The sequence below is a fragment of the Anolis sagrei genome, chromosome 11 (genome assembly GCF_037176765.1).
Source record: "Anolis sagrei isolate rAnoSag1 chromosome 11, rAnoSag1.mat, whole genome shotgun sequence".
Taxonomy (NCBI): domain Eukaryota; kingdom Metazoa; phylum Chordata; class Lepidosauria; order Squamata; family Dactyloidae; genus Anolis; species Anolis sagrei.
Genome location: NC_090031.1, coordinates 8,655,772 through 8,672,500, shown reverse-complemented (window position 1 = coordinate 8,672,500; position 16,729 = coordinate 8,655,772). Strand labels below are relative to the sequence as shown.

At 44.3% G+C, this 16,729-nt stretch overlaps 1 protein-coding gene across 1 annotated transcript in view; it reads right to left on the bottom strand.

Moving 5' to 3' along the window:
• Positions 1-12,617, bottom strand: part of C5 (complement C5) — a 64,351-nt gene extending 51,734 nt beyond the window's left edge. The window contains exons 1-5 of the mRNA XM_067471850.1: positions 12,348-12,617; positions 9,685-9,874; positions 4,469-4,637; positions 3,045-3,115; positions 2,090-2,181 (exon numbers count right to left, since the gene is read on the bottom strand). Coding sequence (XP_067327951.1) covers positions 2,090-2,181; positions 3,045-3,115; positions 4,469-4,637; positions 9,685-9,874; positions 12,348-12,412 — 587 coding nt within the window. The 5' untranslated portion in view covers positions 12,413-12,617. The remainder of the gene's footprint in view (positions 1-2,089; positions 2,182-3,044; positions 3,116-4,468; positions 4,638-9,684; positions 9,875-12,347) is intronic.
• Between the last annotated feature and the right edge of the window lie 4,112 nt (positions 12,618-16,729).

Sequence of the window (16,729 nt, the reverse complement as noted above, 5' to 3'; positions counted from 1 at the left end):
GGCTGGCAGAAAGAAGGGGGCTGGAGTGGATGAGAAAGCAAACATTCTTAAATTATTGTTGTTATTATTATTATTATTATTATTATTATTATTACTAGTTGTCCCCTGCCACGCATTACTGTGGCCGTCTGTGTATATGTATTTTGTGTGTGCATATGTGTGTGTATATATTTGTGTATATGTGTATATACACATATGGAGATGAGCACCAACCCCCAGAGTTGGACACAACTGAATGTCAGGGGAAAACTACTTTTACCTATGTGAATATATGTGTTTTTGCATATATATATATGCAAATATATATATGCATATATATATGTGTGTGTGTGTGTGTGTGTGTGTGTGTCTGTGGTTTTGCACATGCGTTGTAATGTAAATTTTGGTTTTTTGGCTTTTTAAGTCTCTTCCGCTATGTTTTCCAATGTTTTTATGAGTGATTGGTCACTCATTGGCCTGAGAGGTGTCTTGTGTCCAAATTTGGTGTCCACTCATCCAATGGTTTTGGAGTTACGTTAATCCCATAAACGAACATTACATTTTTATTTATATACACTAGCTGTCCCCTGCCACGTGTCGCTGTGGCCCAGTCTGTGCATATGTGCTTTGTGTGTGTATATATTTGTGTAGGTAAAGGTTTTCCCTTGACATGAAGTCTAGTCATGTCCGATTCTGGTGGGTGGTGCTCATCTCCATTTCTCAGCTGAAGAGCTGGCATTGTCCGTAGACACCTCCAAGGTCATGTGGCCAGCATGACTGCATGGAACGGTACCCTTTGATCTACTCACATTTGCATGTTTTAGAACTTTTAGGTTGGCAGAAGCTGGGGCTAACAGTGGGAGCTCATGCCGCTCCCCAGATTTGAACCTGCAACATATGTGTGTTTGCATATATATGTGTGGTTTTGCGCATGTGTTGTAATGTTATTTTTGTTTTTTGGCTTTTTAAGTCCCTTCTGCTGTGTTTTTCAGTGTTTTTATGAGTGATGGTCACTTGTTGGCCTGATAGGTATATTGCATCCAAATTTGGTGTTAATTCGTCCAGCGGTTTTGGAGTTATGTTAATCCCACAAACTAACAGCCCCCCGGCTGTGGAACACTCTCCCGGTTGAAGTTAGACAGGCGCCCTCCTTGATGGCCTTCCGTAGGGGCCTAAAAACATGGCTCTTTGAGCAGGCCTTCAACTAAGTATAGTTAATTGACACTGGAATGAATTAGGACTGCGAATTTTGGCTATGACCCCAGGACTTGACGAAGCGGATTTTTAGTTTAAGTATATGTTGTGTTGTATTGGTCTGTTTTGTATGTCTAGACCCGCTGTACACTGTCTTCTTTGTTGTTGTTCACCGCCCCGAGTCGCCTTCGGGCTGAGAGGGGCGGTCAATAAATGCAATAAATAAATAAATAAATAACATTACGCCAAGAGGGTGCAATGCTCGATGTTTCCACCAGATGGCAGCAAAGGATGACACATAGGAGTCCAGGGCAGAGAGATGCCCCATAGGCTTCAATGGAGGATAACAAGAGGGCGCAATGCTCGATGTGTCCACCAGAGGGCGGCAAAGGATTACACATAGGAGTCCTGGGCAGAGAGATGCCCCATAGGCTTCAATGGATGGGCAGAATAACAAGGGAGTGCAAGGCTCCAGGTGTCCACCAGAGGGCGGCAAAGGACAACACATAGGAGTCCCAGGCAGAGAGATGCCCCATAGGCTTCAATGGAGGGTCAGAATAACAAGAGGGCGCAATGCTCGATGTGTCCACCAGAGGACAGCAAAGGACTACACAGGATTATACATTTAGCTTTTTGGGGTTTTAAGTCCTTTCTGCTGTTTTTTTGGGAGGAATTATGTGTGATGGTCACTCCTTGGGTCAGTAAGCATCGTGTGGCCAAATTTGGTGTCATTTCATTCCATTGTTTTTGAGTTATGAGGTCCCCACAAACGAACAGAACATTTTTATATAGATTATTATTATATGATTAACCAAACAAATGTCCTGTCAATATTGTAAGCCGGCAGTATACCGTATATTTGCTGATTGCCAAACATGTCAACGATTTTATTTTGCATTTTTAAGAATATGCTTACTTAGGATACGGAGGAATTTTGAAGTCGGGGAAAGATATAATGCCAGTGACGTCTTCTTCCTTTATTATATCCACTTCTACTCCTTCTGGATCCTAAACAGGAGCGAAAAGGGGCTTGTTAATTTTTAATAATAATACATTTTATTTATTATCTGCCTCTCTTTTTGGCTCAAAGTGGGACACAACGTAGTCAAATACATCAATAACAGGAATAATAGTAATAATGATTATGATGATGATAATAATAATAATAATAATAATAATAATAATAATAGGCAGGTAATAACTATTTATTTATTTATTGTGTTAGAAGCGAATTGGACCAGACATGTCACTGACTTTGTCCTTTCACTGCTAGCTGCTATCGGATATCAGGTGGTGCAATACTGGATAAAAAGTATATTTTTTCCAACAATCAGGGCCAGCTATCACCTTCCAATGAAGGATTCCCCAGGCAGGAAGTAGCCAGGCTCTGAAGCTGCAAGGCTATTCAATGCTAATCAAGGTGGCCAATGGCAACATTCACACTTGCCACCAACAGACAAGAGTTCTTTCTCCCACCCTGGACATTATTCCACAGATATATAAACACCACTTGCCTCGTTTCCAACATTTTTCACAACTTTTATTTATTCATTCATTCATTTATTTACTATATTTGTATACCGCTCTTCTCAGCCCTTGGGCGACTCAGAGCAGTTCACAATAGCAAAATTTCGATGCTTAAAACATCATAAAACGGTTAAAAACAATTAAAACAATAGCATTATAACAATCAATTAAACATCATAACTTTTAGGATTCCTTCCATAGATGTGGGTGAAACACCAGGAGAGAATGCTTCTGGAACATGGTCAGACAGTCCAGAAAACTCACAGCAACCCAGTGATTCCAGCCATGAAAGCCTCCAGCACCATAGTTTTGCATTTTGTTTCCATTCATTCGGCTGGACTTACCACAAAGGTCAGGGTGGCTGCTCTTCGAGCTGGCCTCAGTTCTTCATTCAGAGAATACACCCGGACTTTTACTGCAGGGATAATAATTTACACACAAAAAGGTATTGCATTAATGCAAAGAAATGCAACATCATCTTACATTCTTTCAACTGAGGACTATCTAGCTCAGCATTTCTCAACCTGGGGGTTGGGACCATGGGGGGGGGGGTCGCGAGGGGGTGTCAGAGGGGTGCCAAAGCGAACCAGAAAACAATATATTTTGGTCCTGGGGGTTCTGTGTGGGAAGTTTGGTCCAATTCTATCGTTGGTGGAGTTCAGAATGCCCTTTGATTGTAGGTGAACTATAAATTGCAGCAACTACAACTCCCAAATGTAAAGGTCTGTTTTCACCCAACTCCACCAGTGTTCACATTTGGGTATTGAGTATTTGTACCAAGTTTGGTCCAGATCCATCATTGTTTGAGTCCACAGTGCTCTCTGGATGTAGGTGAACTACAACTCCCAAACTCAAGGTCATTGCCCACCAAAATCTTCCAGTGTATTCTCTTGGTCATGGGAGTTCTGTGTGACAAGTTTGGTCCCATTCCATCATTGGTGGAGTACAGAATGCTCTTTGATTGTGGGTGAACTATAAATCCCAGCAACTACAACTCCCAAATGTCAAAGTGTATTTTCCCCAAACTCCACCAGTGTTTACATTTGGGAATATTGAGTATTTGTGCCAAGTTTGGTCCAGATCCATCATTATTTGAGTCCACACTGCTCTCTGGATGTAGGTGAACTACAACTCCCAAACTCAGGGTCAATGTCCACCAAACCCAGTATTTTCTTGAAAAATACCAACAATATTTTCTGTTGATCATGGGAGTTCTGTGTGCCAAGTTTGGCCCAGATCCATCATTGTTTGAGTCCACAGTGCTCTCTGGATGTAGGTGAACTACAACTCCCAAACTCAAGGTCAATGCCCACCAAACCCTTCCAGTATTTTCTGTTGCTCATGGGAGTTCTGTGTGCCAAGTTTGGTTCATTTCCATCATTGGTGGAGTTCAGAATGCTCTTTGGTTGTAGGTGAACTATAAATCCCAGCAACTGCAACTCCCAAATGACAAAATCAATCTCTCCCCAACCCCACGAGTATTGACATTTGGGCGTATAGGGTATTTGTGCCAAATGTGGTCCAATGAATCAAAATATCCCATATTTACCTGACGATTCATAACAGGAGCAAAATAACAGTTCTGAAGAAGCAACGAAAATAATGTTATGGTTGGGGGTCACCACAAATGAGGAACTGTATTAAGGGGTCGCGGCATTGGGAAGGTTGAGAAACACTGGTCTAAATGAACAATGGGATCTTCACAAAACTATAAATCACATCGCAGCAACAATTCGGAGCAGCAGCTATTAAATGGGAAAGCCTTTACCTCTCTGATCTGGAGTGTAAATCGGTTTGTCCGTCTGGACGAAGAGGAACCCATTGTCATAGGAAACCGGCATTTTCTTCTCTTTCGTAAAATGTGGGGAAACAGCTTCCAAATATACATATTGGATTGGATTCTGTGGGTCTCTGCTGGTCAAGTCCTTTGGCTGGAGCTAGAAACGAAAGCATGGATACAAAAGTCATGTTTACATAAGGCCCTTCCAGACAAGCCCTATATCCCAGGATCCGATCCCTGGTTTTCTGCTTTAATGTGGATTATACGAGCATGAGTCCGCACTGCCTGATAATCTGGGATAAACAGAAAACCTGGGATCAGATCCTGGGATATAGGGCATGTTTGGAAAGACCAACACTTCCTCGATATTGTGAGATTCATTGAAAAACTAGAGCAAAATAAAGTTTTTTCAGTTTAATATACTTTGTCCATGTTGTTTATGATAGAACCAATTAGGAAATTGCATTTATAATCCAGGATCAAAAATCATTGCATAGTGGAATAGTAACAACAACAACAACAAGGACCAGGTTGTGGCAGAGCTGGTTGGGAGTCAGCTGCATGACCAAAAGGTTATGAGTTCAAAGCCAGCCCAGGTTGGAGTGAGCTTCCAGCCATTTGTCTAGCTTGCTGTCAACCTTTGCAGCCTGAAAGACAGTTGCCTCTGTCAAGTAGGAAACTTAGGTACCGCTTATGCGGGGAGGCTAATTTAAGTAATTTACGATGTCATAAAACTCTCCAGCAGCATGCAAAAGAATGAGGAAGTACTCCATCGGTGTCACAAGTGGACGGTAGGGTCAGAGTGAGCTTCCGGCCATTTGTCTAGCTAGCTGTCGACCTTTGCAGCCTGAAAGACAGTTGCCTCTGTCAAGTAGAAAATTTAGGTACCGCTTATGCAGGGAGGCTAATTTAACTAATTTACGACGCCATAAAACCCAGCAGAATGCAAAAGAATGAGCAAGTACTCTATCGATGTCACAAGTGGACGGTAGGGTCAGAGTGCGCTTCCAGCCATTTGTCTAGCTTGCTGTCGACCTTTGCAGCCTGAAAGACAGTTGCCTCTGTCAAGTAGGAAATTTAGGTACTGCTTATGCGGGGGTAACTAATTTACGATGCCATAAAATTCTCCAGCAGCATGCAAAAGAATGAGGAAGTACTCCATCAGTGTCACAAGTGGATGGTAGGGTCAGAGTGAGCTTCCAGCCTTTGTCTAGCTTGCTGTCAAGTAGGAAATTTAGGTACCGCTTATGTGGGGAGGCTAATTTAACTAATTTATGATGCCATAAAACTCTCCAGAAGCATGCAAAAGAATGAGGAAGTACTCCATCGGTGTCACAAGTGGACGGTAGGGTCAGAGTGAGCTTCCGGCCATTTGTCTAGCTTGCTGTCAAGTAGGAAATTTAGGTACCGCTTATGCGAGGAGGCTAATTTAACTAATTTATGATGCCATAAAACTCTCCAGCAGCATGCAAAAGAATGAGGAAGTACTCCATCGGTGTCATAAGTGGACAGTAGCGTCAGAGTGAGCTTCCGGCCATTAGTCTAGCTTGCTGTCAAGTAGGAAATTTAGGTACCGCTTATGCGGGGAGGCTAACTTAACTAATTTATGATGCCATAAAACTCTCCAGCAGCATGCAAAAGAATGAGGAAGTACTCCATCAGTGTCACAAGTGGTGTAGTGGGTTAAACCCCTGTGCTGGCAGGACTGAAGACGGACAGGTCGCAGGTTTGAATCCAGGGAGAGGCGGGTGAGCTCCCTCTATCAGCTCCAGCTCTCCAAGCGGGGACATGAGAGAAGCCTCCCACAAGGATGGCAAAACATCAAAACATCCGGGCAACGTCCCCTGGACAACATCCTTGCAGACGGCCAATTCTCTCACACCAGAAGCGACTTGCAGTTTCTCAAGTCACTCCTGACATGACAAAAACAAAACAAAACAAAACAAAACAAAACAACAGGTGGACGGTGAAGCAACAGCTCCCCCGGTGGCCAGAATTCAAAGCATGCCCTCATGAAGCTGGAAAGTTAAATAGCCTCTGTGTGCCTGTCTATATATATGTTGTGTGTCTATGGCATTGAATATTTGCCATGTATATGTGCATTGTGATCTGCCCTGAGAAGAGTGGAATATAAATATTGTAAACAAACAAACAAACAACACATTCATTTCCTTGACCAACAAACTGCTATATTTTTATTTATTATTATTATTATTATTATTATTATGCATCCTGCTATAGTGCATTTTGCTATGGTTTTGCCATGGATATCTCCTCATTGAGTCTCAGCCAAGTCAACATAGTTTGTGGCAGCCAAAAGAACAACGTTTCTGGAGTAGAACAACTACTTTCAAAGCAAGGACCACACAGTTAAACAGGAGCAAAGCTTTCAAACCAGGAACAGAACAGGTTTCGAATTTGGTTGCAACATAGAAGAGCATTGAGGGTCATAAATGTGGCGAAACTACCCTCTCCTTGGTGCAGCCCTGGGCTTTCTCAAGCTTGGCACCAGCTTGGTAAATAGAGGGCTGCAAATGACACAATGTGCCATTGTAATGCAGAAGGAAGAACTATTTCAGTAGTGGGAATGCCACATCAGTAGGAGGATATGGGCCAAACACCTGATGCTTCCTATATGTTGTTTACCAAATACTAAGGCCTTCCTCTTGGGCACACAGAAGACTGGGCAACTTCAAAGGCGCTGAACAGGTCCGTCCTCTGTTTGGATATCAGCCAGCATATCAACGCCTTAAATAAAGAAATAGTTTTACAAGATACAGAATGGGGGACGATGCCTGGCTCGAGAGCAGTACGTGTGAAAAAGATCTTGGAGTCCTCGTGCACAACAAGTTAAACATGAGCCAACAATGTCATGCTGCTGCAAAAAAACCCAATGGGATTTTGGCATGCATCAATAGGAGTCTAGTGTCTAGATCTAGGGAAGTCATGCTCTATTCCGCCTTGGTTAGACCACATCTGGAATATTGTGTCCAATTCTGGGCACTGCAATTGAAGAGAGATATTGAGAAGCTGGAATGTGTCCAGAAGAGGGAGACTAAAATGATCAAGGGTCTGGAGAACAAGCCCTATGAGGAGCAGCTTGAAGAGCTGGGCATGTTTACCCTGAAGAAGAGAAGTCTGAGAGGAGACATGATGATAGCCATGTATAAATACACGAGAGGAAGTCATAGGGAGGAGGGAGCAAGCTTGTTTTCTGCTGCCTTGGAGACTAGGACGCAAAGGAAGAATGATTTCAAACTACAAGAAAGGAGATTCCATCTGAACATTAGGAAGAACTTCCTGATTGTAAGAGCTGTTCAGCAGTGGAACTCTCTGCCCCAGATTGTGGTGGAGGCTCCTTCTTTGGAGGCTTTTAAACAGAGGCTGGATGGCCATCTGTCAGGGGTGATTTGAATGCAATTTTCCTGCTTCTTGGCCAAATGGGGTTGGACTGGATGGCCCATGAGGTCTCTTCCAACTCTATGATTCTAAGAAATAGTTTTACAAGATCTACAGAGATACTCGCAGGAACACCGGTAGGCTGTTAGTAATTGTGGGAGTTGGAGTCCAAAACATCTGGAGGGAGAAGTTTGCCCATGCCTGCTCTAAACCTTTGTAACTACATTTCTAAGCCACGTTATTGGTATTATGATCTATATAGTATATACATTTCCTTTGTTTATACCTTGATCTTCAATACATCCTTTAGTTATAAACATTTAATTCATGTTTCATAATAAAAAGCCACCCATGTTGCCCACTCAGCCAGTAATGAAAGGACCAAGGCATTAACATCTCCAGCCCATCCTCTGTTTGGGTATCAGCCAGCAAGCCAACACCTTAAATCAAGAAACAGTTTCCTAACATCTACTCGTAGGAACTCCTCAGCAAGCAAAAAGTGGGCACTAGAAACAATATCATACGAAAGCTGACTGGCACAACCTGGGGATCACAACCAGACACAGTGAAGACATCTGCCCTTGCGCTGTGCTACTCTTCTGCTGAGTATGCATGCCCAGTGTGGAACACATCTCACCATGCTAAAACAGTGGATGTGGCTCTTAATGTGACACGGGGTGTCTGCGCCCTACACCACTGGAGAAATTACACTGTCTAGCCAGTATTGCACCACCTGACATCTGCCGGAAAGTAGCAGCCAATAGGGAAAGGACCAAGGCAGTGACATCTCCAGCTCATCCCTTGTTTGGATATCAGCCAGCACGTCAACGACTTAAATCAAGAAATAGTTTTCTAAAATCTACAGAGACACTCGCTGAAACACCCCAGCAAGCAAGAGTCCAAAAGTGGCAGGCTCAAACCCAGAACCTCAATCAATAGTTGATACCAAGTGACAGACTCCCCCCTGGGCACACAGAAGACTGGGCGACTTGGAAGGTGGTGAACAGACTGCGCTCTGGCACCACAAGATGCAGAGCCAACCTCAAGAAATGGGGCCACAAAGTGGAATCCACTACATGCGAGTGTGGAGAGGAGCAAACCACTGAACACCTGCTGCAATGCAACCTGAGCCCTGCCACATGCACGATGGAGGACCTTCTTGTGGCAACACCAGAGGCACTCCAAGTGGCCAGATACTGGTCAAAGGACATTTAATCAACTACCAAACTCGCAAATTTTGTATTTTGTCTGTCTGTTTGTTTGTTTTGTTCTGTTAGAAATGTAATACAATTAACTGGTTGCCCTGACATGACAAATAAATAAATAAATTTAATTCATTTTTCATAATAAAAAGCCACCCATGTTGCCCACTCAGCCAGTAACGAAAGGACCAAGTCATTGACATCTCTAGCCCATCCTCTGTTTGGATGTCAGCCAGCAAGCCAACACCTTAAATCAAGAAACAGCTTCCTAAGATCTACAGAGATACTCGTAGGAGCACCTCAGCAAGCAAGAGTCCAAAAGTGGCAGGCTAAAACTCGGAATCAGTGGCTGAGACCGGATGAGAAACTCTCTTCTGGTTTTTCTGTACAGTATAACGCTTCTTTAACCCATTCCACATTGCTTTGGCTCCGCACTAAGAGGACCGTATGACACGAATAATGTGCACCCCAATCTTGGCAAGGTCACTTAACCTAAATAGGTGAGCATTAGATTCGAATAAATATGGTATTCGATTCGACGGTGTGTGAGACTTGAAGAAATGTGGACCTCCTTCAGTCTGCACCCTCAGCGTTATTACCTACCGTTAAAGTGACAGAGCCTTGGAACAAGTTCGGCGTCAACTCGGTGCGGCCAGAAGCAAACGTGGTCTGTTTATCCGGGAAGCTCTTGAGAGACACGGTCACCGGAAAGGCCTCCGAATAGCCAAAGGCTTGGACCACCACCGTTTCGGAGGCTGCGACTCGGAGGTATTTGGGGGCCGTAATGACGTACCTGCAACAGGAGAAAGGCACGCAGGTGATGACACCGTGGTTATTGTTCCTGAGTTATTAATGTCATTTCCTAATTGGTTCTATGAGGGTTGAATGAAAAGTAATGCCTCCACCTTCGTTGCTTGGGTTTGGGTGGGAATATTTTAATAAATCAAACGCAGAAATGATCCTTAGAACAGTGGTTCTCAACCTTCCTAATGCCACGACCCCTTAATACACTTCCTCGTGTTATGGTGACTCCCAACCATAAATTAGTTGCATTGCTACTTCGTAACTGTCATTTTGCTGCTTTTATGAATCGTAATGTAAACATCTGATATGCAGGATGTATTTTCATACACTGGACCAAATTTGGCACAAACACCCAATACACCCAAATTTGAATACTGGTGGGATTGGGGGAGGGTATTGATTTTGTCCTATGGGAGTTGTAGTTCTAGGATTTATAGTTCACCTACAATCAAAGAGCATTCCAAACTCCACCAATGATGGAATTGAATCAAACTTGGCACACAGAACTCCCGTGACCAACATAAAATACTGGAAGGGTTTGGTGGGCATTGACCTTGAGTTTTGCGAGTTGTAGTTTACCTACCTCCAGAGAGCACTGTGGACTCAAACAATGATGGATCTGGACCAAACTTGGCATGAATTCTCAATATGCCCGAATGTAAACACTGGTGGAGTTTGGGGAAAATAGACCTTGACATTTGGGAGTTGTAGTTGCTGGGATTTATAGTTCACCTACAATCAAAGAGCATTCTAAACCCCACCAATGATAGAATTGGGCCAGACCTCCCACACAGAACCTCCGTGACCAACAGAAAATACTGTTTTTTCTGGTGGTCTTTCGTGATCCCTCTTCTGACACCCCCTCGCGACCCCTCCAGGGGTCCCGGCCCCCAGGTTGAGAAAAACTGCCATAGAAGGTGCTCTTTAACTACCACTATTTGCTTTTCCACATAATCACCAGACAATTGGATACATTTTTGCCAACTATGAACAAGTTTTCTGAAGCCGTCAGGGAAGAAGTCGACATTCTGTTTCCACAACCAGCATCTCATAGTTCTCTCATCTTGGGTACCCATCGTGCACAGATCTTCCGACAGCCAAGCAAAGCAATAATGTGAAATGCTAATTATGCTTGAAATTTCTCTCTGAGTGATACAACGATCGTCCTGAATCAATCTGGCAATCTTTTGCTTGTGAAACTCAGTGGTTGCTGTCACAGGACGTGACGTCTAACTCTTTCCCACCTCAACATCTATAAACTTACTCGCCCAACGACATATCAACACAATCACCATAAACAGCTTGCATTCTCGGATGAATCTCCTTTGAGGTGACACTTTCTGCTGCCAAGAATTCAATGACTACACATTGCTTAAGTCGCATTGACTGACTGCGCAGGGTTCCATACTTTGCACTTTAACAACACAACCGTTCAATTCTAAGGATCCCACTAAAATGGAACTGTAGAGGAGAGTCTACTGAACAAGCCAGTACCTGCCATTTGCGTTGCTTAGGTCGCATTGACCTACCGTCTGTGCAGGCTTCCATACTTCGCACTTTAACAATACAACCGTTCAATGCTAAGGATCCCGCTAAAATGGAACTGTAGAGGAGAGTCTACTGAACAAGCCAGTACCTTCCGTATGTATTGCTTAAGTCGCATTGACCAACTGTCATAGAATCATAGAACCAAAGAGTTGGAAGAGACCTCATGGGCCATCTAGTCCAACCCCCTGCCAAGAAGCAGGAATGTTGCATTCAAATCAACCCTGACAGATGGCCATCCAGCCTCTGTTTAAAAGCTTCCAAAAAAGGAGCCTCCACCACACTCCGGGGCAGAGAGTTCCACTGCTGAACGGCTCTCACAGTCAGGAAGTTCTTCCTCATGTTCAGATGGAATCTCCTCTCTTGTAGTTTGAAGCCATTGTTTCGTGTCCTAGTCTCCAGGGCAGCAGAAAACAAGCTTGCTCCCTCCTCCTCCCTGTGGCTTCCTTTCACATATTTATACATGGCTATCATATCTCCCCTCAGCCTTCTCTTCTTCAGGCTAAACATGCCCAGCTCCTAAAGCCGCTCCTCATAGGGCTTGTTCTCCAGATCCTTGATCATTTTAGTCGCCCTCCTGTCTGCACAGGGTTCCATACTTTGCACTTTAACAACACAACCGTTCAATGCTAAGGCTTCCTGCCAAAATGGAACTGTAGAGGAGAGTCTACTGAACAAGCCAGTACCTACTGCATACCAGTATTGCCATCCGTTGAGGAGTTACGAAGGTGGAGGCATTACTTTTCATTCAACCCTCGTATCTAATGGTAAGAATATGAAGCAATGTGTTCAAATGACACAAATCCAGTCATAGCATCCCAAGGAAGAAGGAAAAGACAGAAGGAGAAGGTGTGTCGTAAAGCATTGAATGCAATTTGCAGGGAAGGTAAATACATTACAGTGAAAAGTGGACTTACGTTTGCTCCTGAGTCCAACTTTCCCCACAAAAGGTCAGAAATAAGAAAACGCTCCAAAGATCCATGACGGTTGTGTCCCTCTGCTTAGCCTTTCCCGGGGATTCGTGCACGAATTGATCGGACGGTTAATGATTCACATGGTTATCAATCCTTGGAAGAGGATTCCCATGCTGTTGTTAGCAAACAAAAATCCCCTTTGCTGCGCTCCTTTCCTTGTTTCTGTCTGTATTTGCAGAAGAGCGCATTCCCGTCTTGAGCCAGGAAGTCACACAAGTCCTTCCTCTCGTTGAGCCATTCCCCTTTTGATTCCTCTTCTCACTTTATTTTGGTAGATTAACTTTGATACTCATCTCCGGCTGCTGATCTCAATCTATAAAGGTCAAAGGATGCCTGGATGTTTTTCGGTTTGATCCACAAACCACTGTATTAAAGGCACTGAATGTTTGCCTATCTGTGTATGTCGTAATCCACTCTGAGTGCTCTCGGGAGATAGAGTGGAATAGAAATAAATTATTATTATTATTATTATTATTATTATTATTATTATTATTTGAAACACAACAAGATGAGTCCACAGCAGACACTTTGCTGGCTGTTGTATTGGATCACACGTCGGACACTTCCCAAGTGTCTAGGACTTTATTATTATTATTATTATTAGAAACACAACAAGATGGGTCTGAAGTCACTAGGAACTTTAGGAGGGTCTGCCCCAGAAGGAGAGACCCTGCGGACCCACCAAAGAGGGAACGCTACTTTGGCGAGCAAAGAGAAGCCTGATTTTAAGCAATATTTATTTCCCTGATTTCCCAGAAAAAGTCTCACCCAAGTTGAAGAAGCGCCACCGAGATATTTTATTTGCGATTCAGCTGAAAAGGATGCAATGCAGCAATCATTCGCCAAGCAGAGCATGTGGTTACAGAAATAAACGCTATTTTTATAGAAATACAGAGTTGTGTGGTTCAAATCTCCCTCTCCCGCCCCCCGGCCGGTCTTCGTTGTGATTGGCTGAAGCGTTAACAGCTGGGGAGGAGGCTCGTCCACTTCCCGGCACCCGGACCAATCACCAAGCAGTTGCAGAGCATCAGAGCTAATAGGAAGGTTCCCACCGCCTCAGCGCTTCAGCAAATCAGGAGGGAGGAAGGCGGGACGAATGAGAACAATGTGTTTCTTGAGAGGATTATAGAAAAAACGTCCCTGCGGCTTAGCAAGATCCGGGTGAGGATCTTGCCAGCCAAGCCAACCTATTGTTTTCATGAGTGGAGGCAATAAACAAATGTCAAAGAAATCCAGGTTTTCCTGTCGCCATCAGATAGGACACAAAGGGAGAGGTGGAAGTTCTTTGTGGAGAAGTTTGAGAGAAAAACAGGTTTTGGGGAGAAGGAACTTTTTGAGGGTCGTCTTCCCCCCATTGTTATGTGATTAGATGTTTGCTAGGCGAAAATCCCCTTTTGATGGCCCAACTCCAAAGGCAAAAAGGATTTTTCTGTTCTATTTTCCATGCAAATATGTCCTAAGATAAGAGTTCTTTCATGATTGCTGATCGCTATTTCCAGAGGCAGGGCAACTTCCTCCAAGGAAAGGGAAAGAGGCAAAAAGGGTCAGAGGCATGGGGAAATACATATAGGAATCGTAAGAAAATCATATTTAGACACCCCCCTCCACCCACTAGAGCAATTGATAAAAGGTCATTTTGATCATAACACAATATGAGTTCATCCTAGGAATTTCATGGGTGAAGGCAAGTTCATGACGAAAAATGAAGTCCAAAGAACATGGCAGAGAGTCAAAAAGTCACAAAGAGGAACTTGGTGGTTTCCACTGAGCCAAAGTTGGAGTCCTGCAGCACTGAGATTGAAGCTAGTCCTTGGTCCTTGGAAAACTACAGCTCCTTCCAAGGACAGAAACCCAGTGACCAGTCTGCTCCCTGGAAGCCTCATGGGGTGACCGCATCAAGTCCCCAGGGCAGGGGGCTTCAGAAGGACGAAGGAATGGCGAGAGCGGCGGCAGCGCAGCAACAGCGAGGCTTGGCTTTTGACAATCAGCTGTTCTCTTTAAAATAATATTTTTAAAATTCAAAAGGATATTCCCCAAGCGTAGGGACCCGAAATACAAAAAGCGAGATAGCAGATAGTGTTAGAATTTAGTTAGGAAAAATAGGGCATCAAAATGGAGCCGATCCGTCATCTCGCGGATACGGGGGCCCGAGGGGTTTCCATATCCGCGGTTTGGAGGAGCGCAGATTTGGCCTCCCCGGGATGCCAGGAAGGGAAAGGAAAGGAAAGAAGGGAAGGAGGAAGGAAGGAAGGAAGGAAGGAAGGAAGGAAGGAAGGAAGGAAGGAAAGAAGGGAGGGAGGGAGGGAGGTGTATGAGGGAAAGAGAGGGAAAGAGAGGGAAGAAGGAAAAAAGAAAGAAAAGGTATATGCGAGAAACAGTGGAAAGAAGGAAAGAGCCATTTAAAAAGAAGGGGAGAAAGAAAGAAAAAGGAAGAGGAAGGAAGGAAGGAAGGAAGGAAGGAAGAGAAAATAAGAGAAGAGAAAGATAAGGGAAAAGAAAGGGAGGGGAGAAAGAAAGAGAAAGGAAGAGAAAGAAAGGAAAGGAAGGAAGGAGGGAGAAAGGAAGGAAGGAAGGAAGGAAGGAAGGTTTATGAGGGAAAGCAAGAAAAGAAGGAAAAAAGAAAGAAAGGGTATATGAGGAAGGAAAGAAAGAGCCACAAAGAAAATGCAAAGTCGGGCAACTCTGGGGCAATGCACTATAATGCAAATGCAACAATCTATATATATAAATCTGTTAGATTGGTTCAACGGGACAGCAAAACTCTAAAAAAACCCCAACGAAACTGCACCAAAATTCCCATGCCCATAACGCAACCCACAAGGTACAAACATATCTACTCAAAATGAAAAACAACACAACAACACACTCACAAAACGGCAAAACAACAAAACTCAAAAAACCCAACGAAACTTAACCAAAATTCCCATGCCCATAACACAACCCACAAGGTACAAACATATCTACTCAAAATAAAAAACAACACAACAACACACTCACAAAACGGCAAAACAACAAAACTCAAAAAACCCAACGAAACTTAACCAAAATTCCCATGCCCATAACACAACCCACAAGGTACAAACATATCTACTCAAAATGAAAAACAACACAACAACACACTCACAAAACGGCAAAACAACTGAGCATGCACATTGGTGCCCAGCCGCAAGTTCCCTGGCGCGTGCACACAGCCTTCCGGCCAACGTTCCTTCTGCGGAAGCCATGCCCACTCCAAGCCCCGCCGCGCCACTTCCCGCACACACACACCCCCTGCCACACGCACACACACAACCCCACGCTCCATAACTCCCCGCCGCCGCCGCACACACACACGCAACCCCACACTCCATCACTCCCCCCACTGCCGCACACACACGCAACCCTACGCTCCATCACTCCCCCCGCTGCCGCACACACACATGCAACCCCACGCTCCATCACTCCCCCGCCGCCACACACACACACGCAACCTCACGCTCCATCACTCCCCCCGCCACCGCCACACACACACGCAACCCCATGCTCCATCATTCCCCTGCCCCAATCTTACCTCCTTTTACTTCATGCCACCTCCAAACCCCACCCCGCCCCTTCCCGCCCTGTCAAAATCCAGGAAAGACAGGAAGGTAGGAAAGAAGGAAGAAAGAGAAAGGGAGGTAAAGAAAAAGGGGGAGGAAAGAAAGTTAGAGAAAGAAGGAAGAAGAAAAGGAAAGAAAAGGAAAGATGGAAGGAAAGAAAAGAGAGACAGCAGAAGAGAAAGAAAAAGGGGGATGGAAGGAAAGAGGTAGAGAAGGAAGAAATGAGAGACAGAGGGAGGGAAAGAAAAAGGGGGAAGGAAGGAAGGAGAGAAGGAAAGAAAAAAGGGAACGAAGGAAGGAAAGAGGGAGTGAAGGAAGGGCGAAGATGTAGAGAAAGAGGAAGGAAGGAAAGAAGGAAAGAGAGAAGGAAGAAAAGAGACCAGAAGAGAAAGAAAAAGGGGGAAGGAAGGAAAGAGATAGAGAAGGAAGAGGAGAAGGAAATATGGGAAGGAAGGAAGGAGGGAGGGAGGGAGGGAAAGAAGGAGTGAAAGAGGGAAGATTGGCCACAGCAACACGTGGCGGGTAAAGGTTGTTATTTCTATTATGATGATGCTATTATTCTTCCTCTGAGACCCTTTTAGGGGGAATGGGAGAGGTGTCAGGTCCCGGAGGCAATGCATTGCATTATTGTTATTGTTATGATGGTGGTGAAATAAAAGGAAATAAAAAGTGAAAGAAGGAAGCAAACAGGGAGGGAAGAAAGGCAAAGGAAGAAAGGGGGAGGGAATGAAGGAAAGAGAGAAGGAT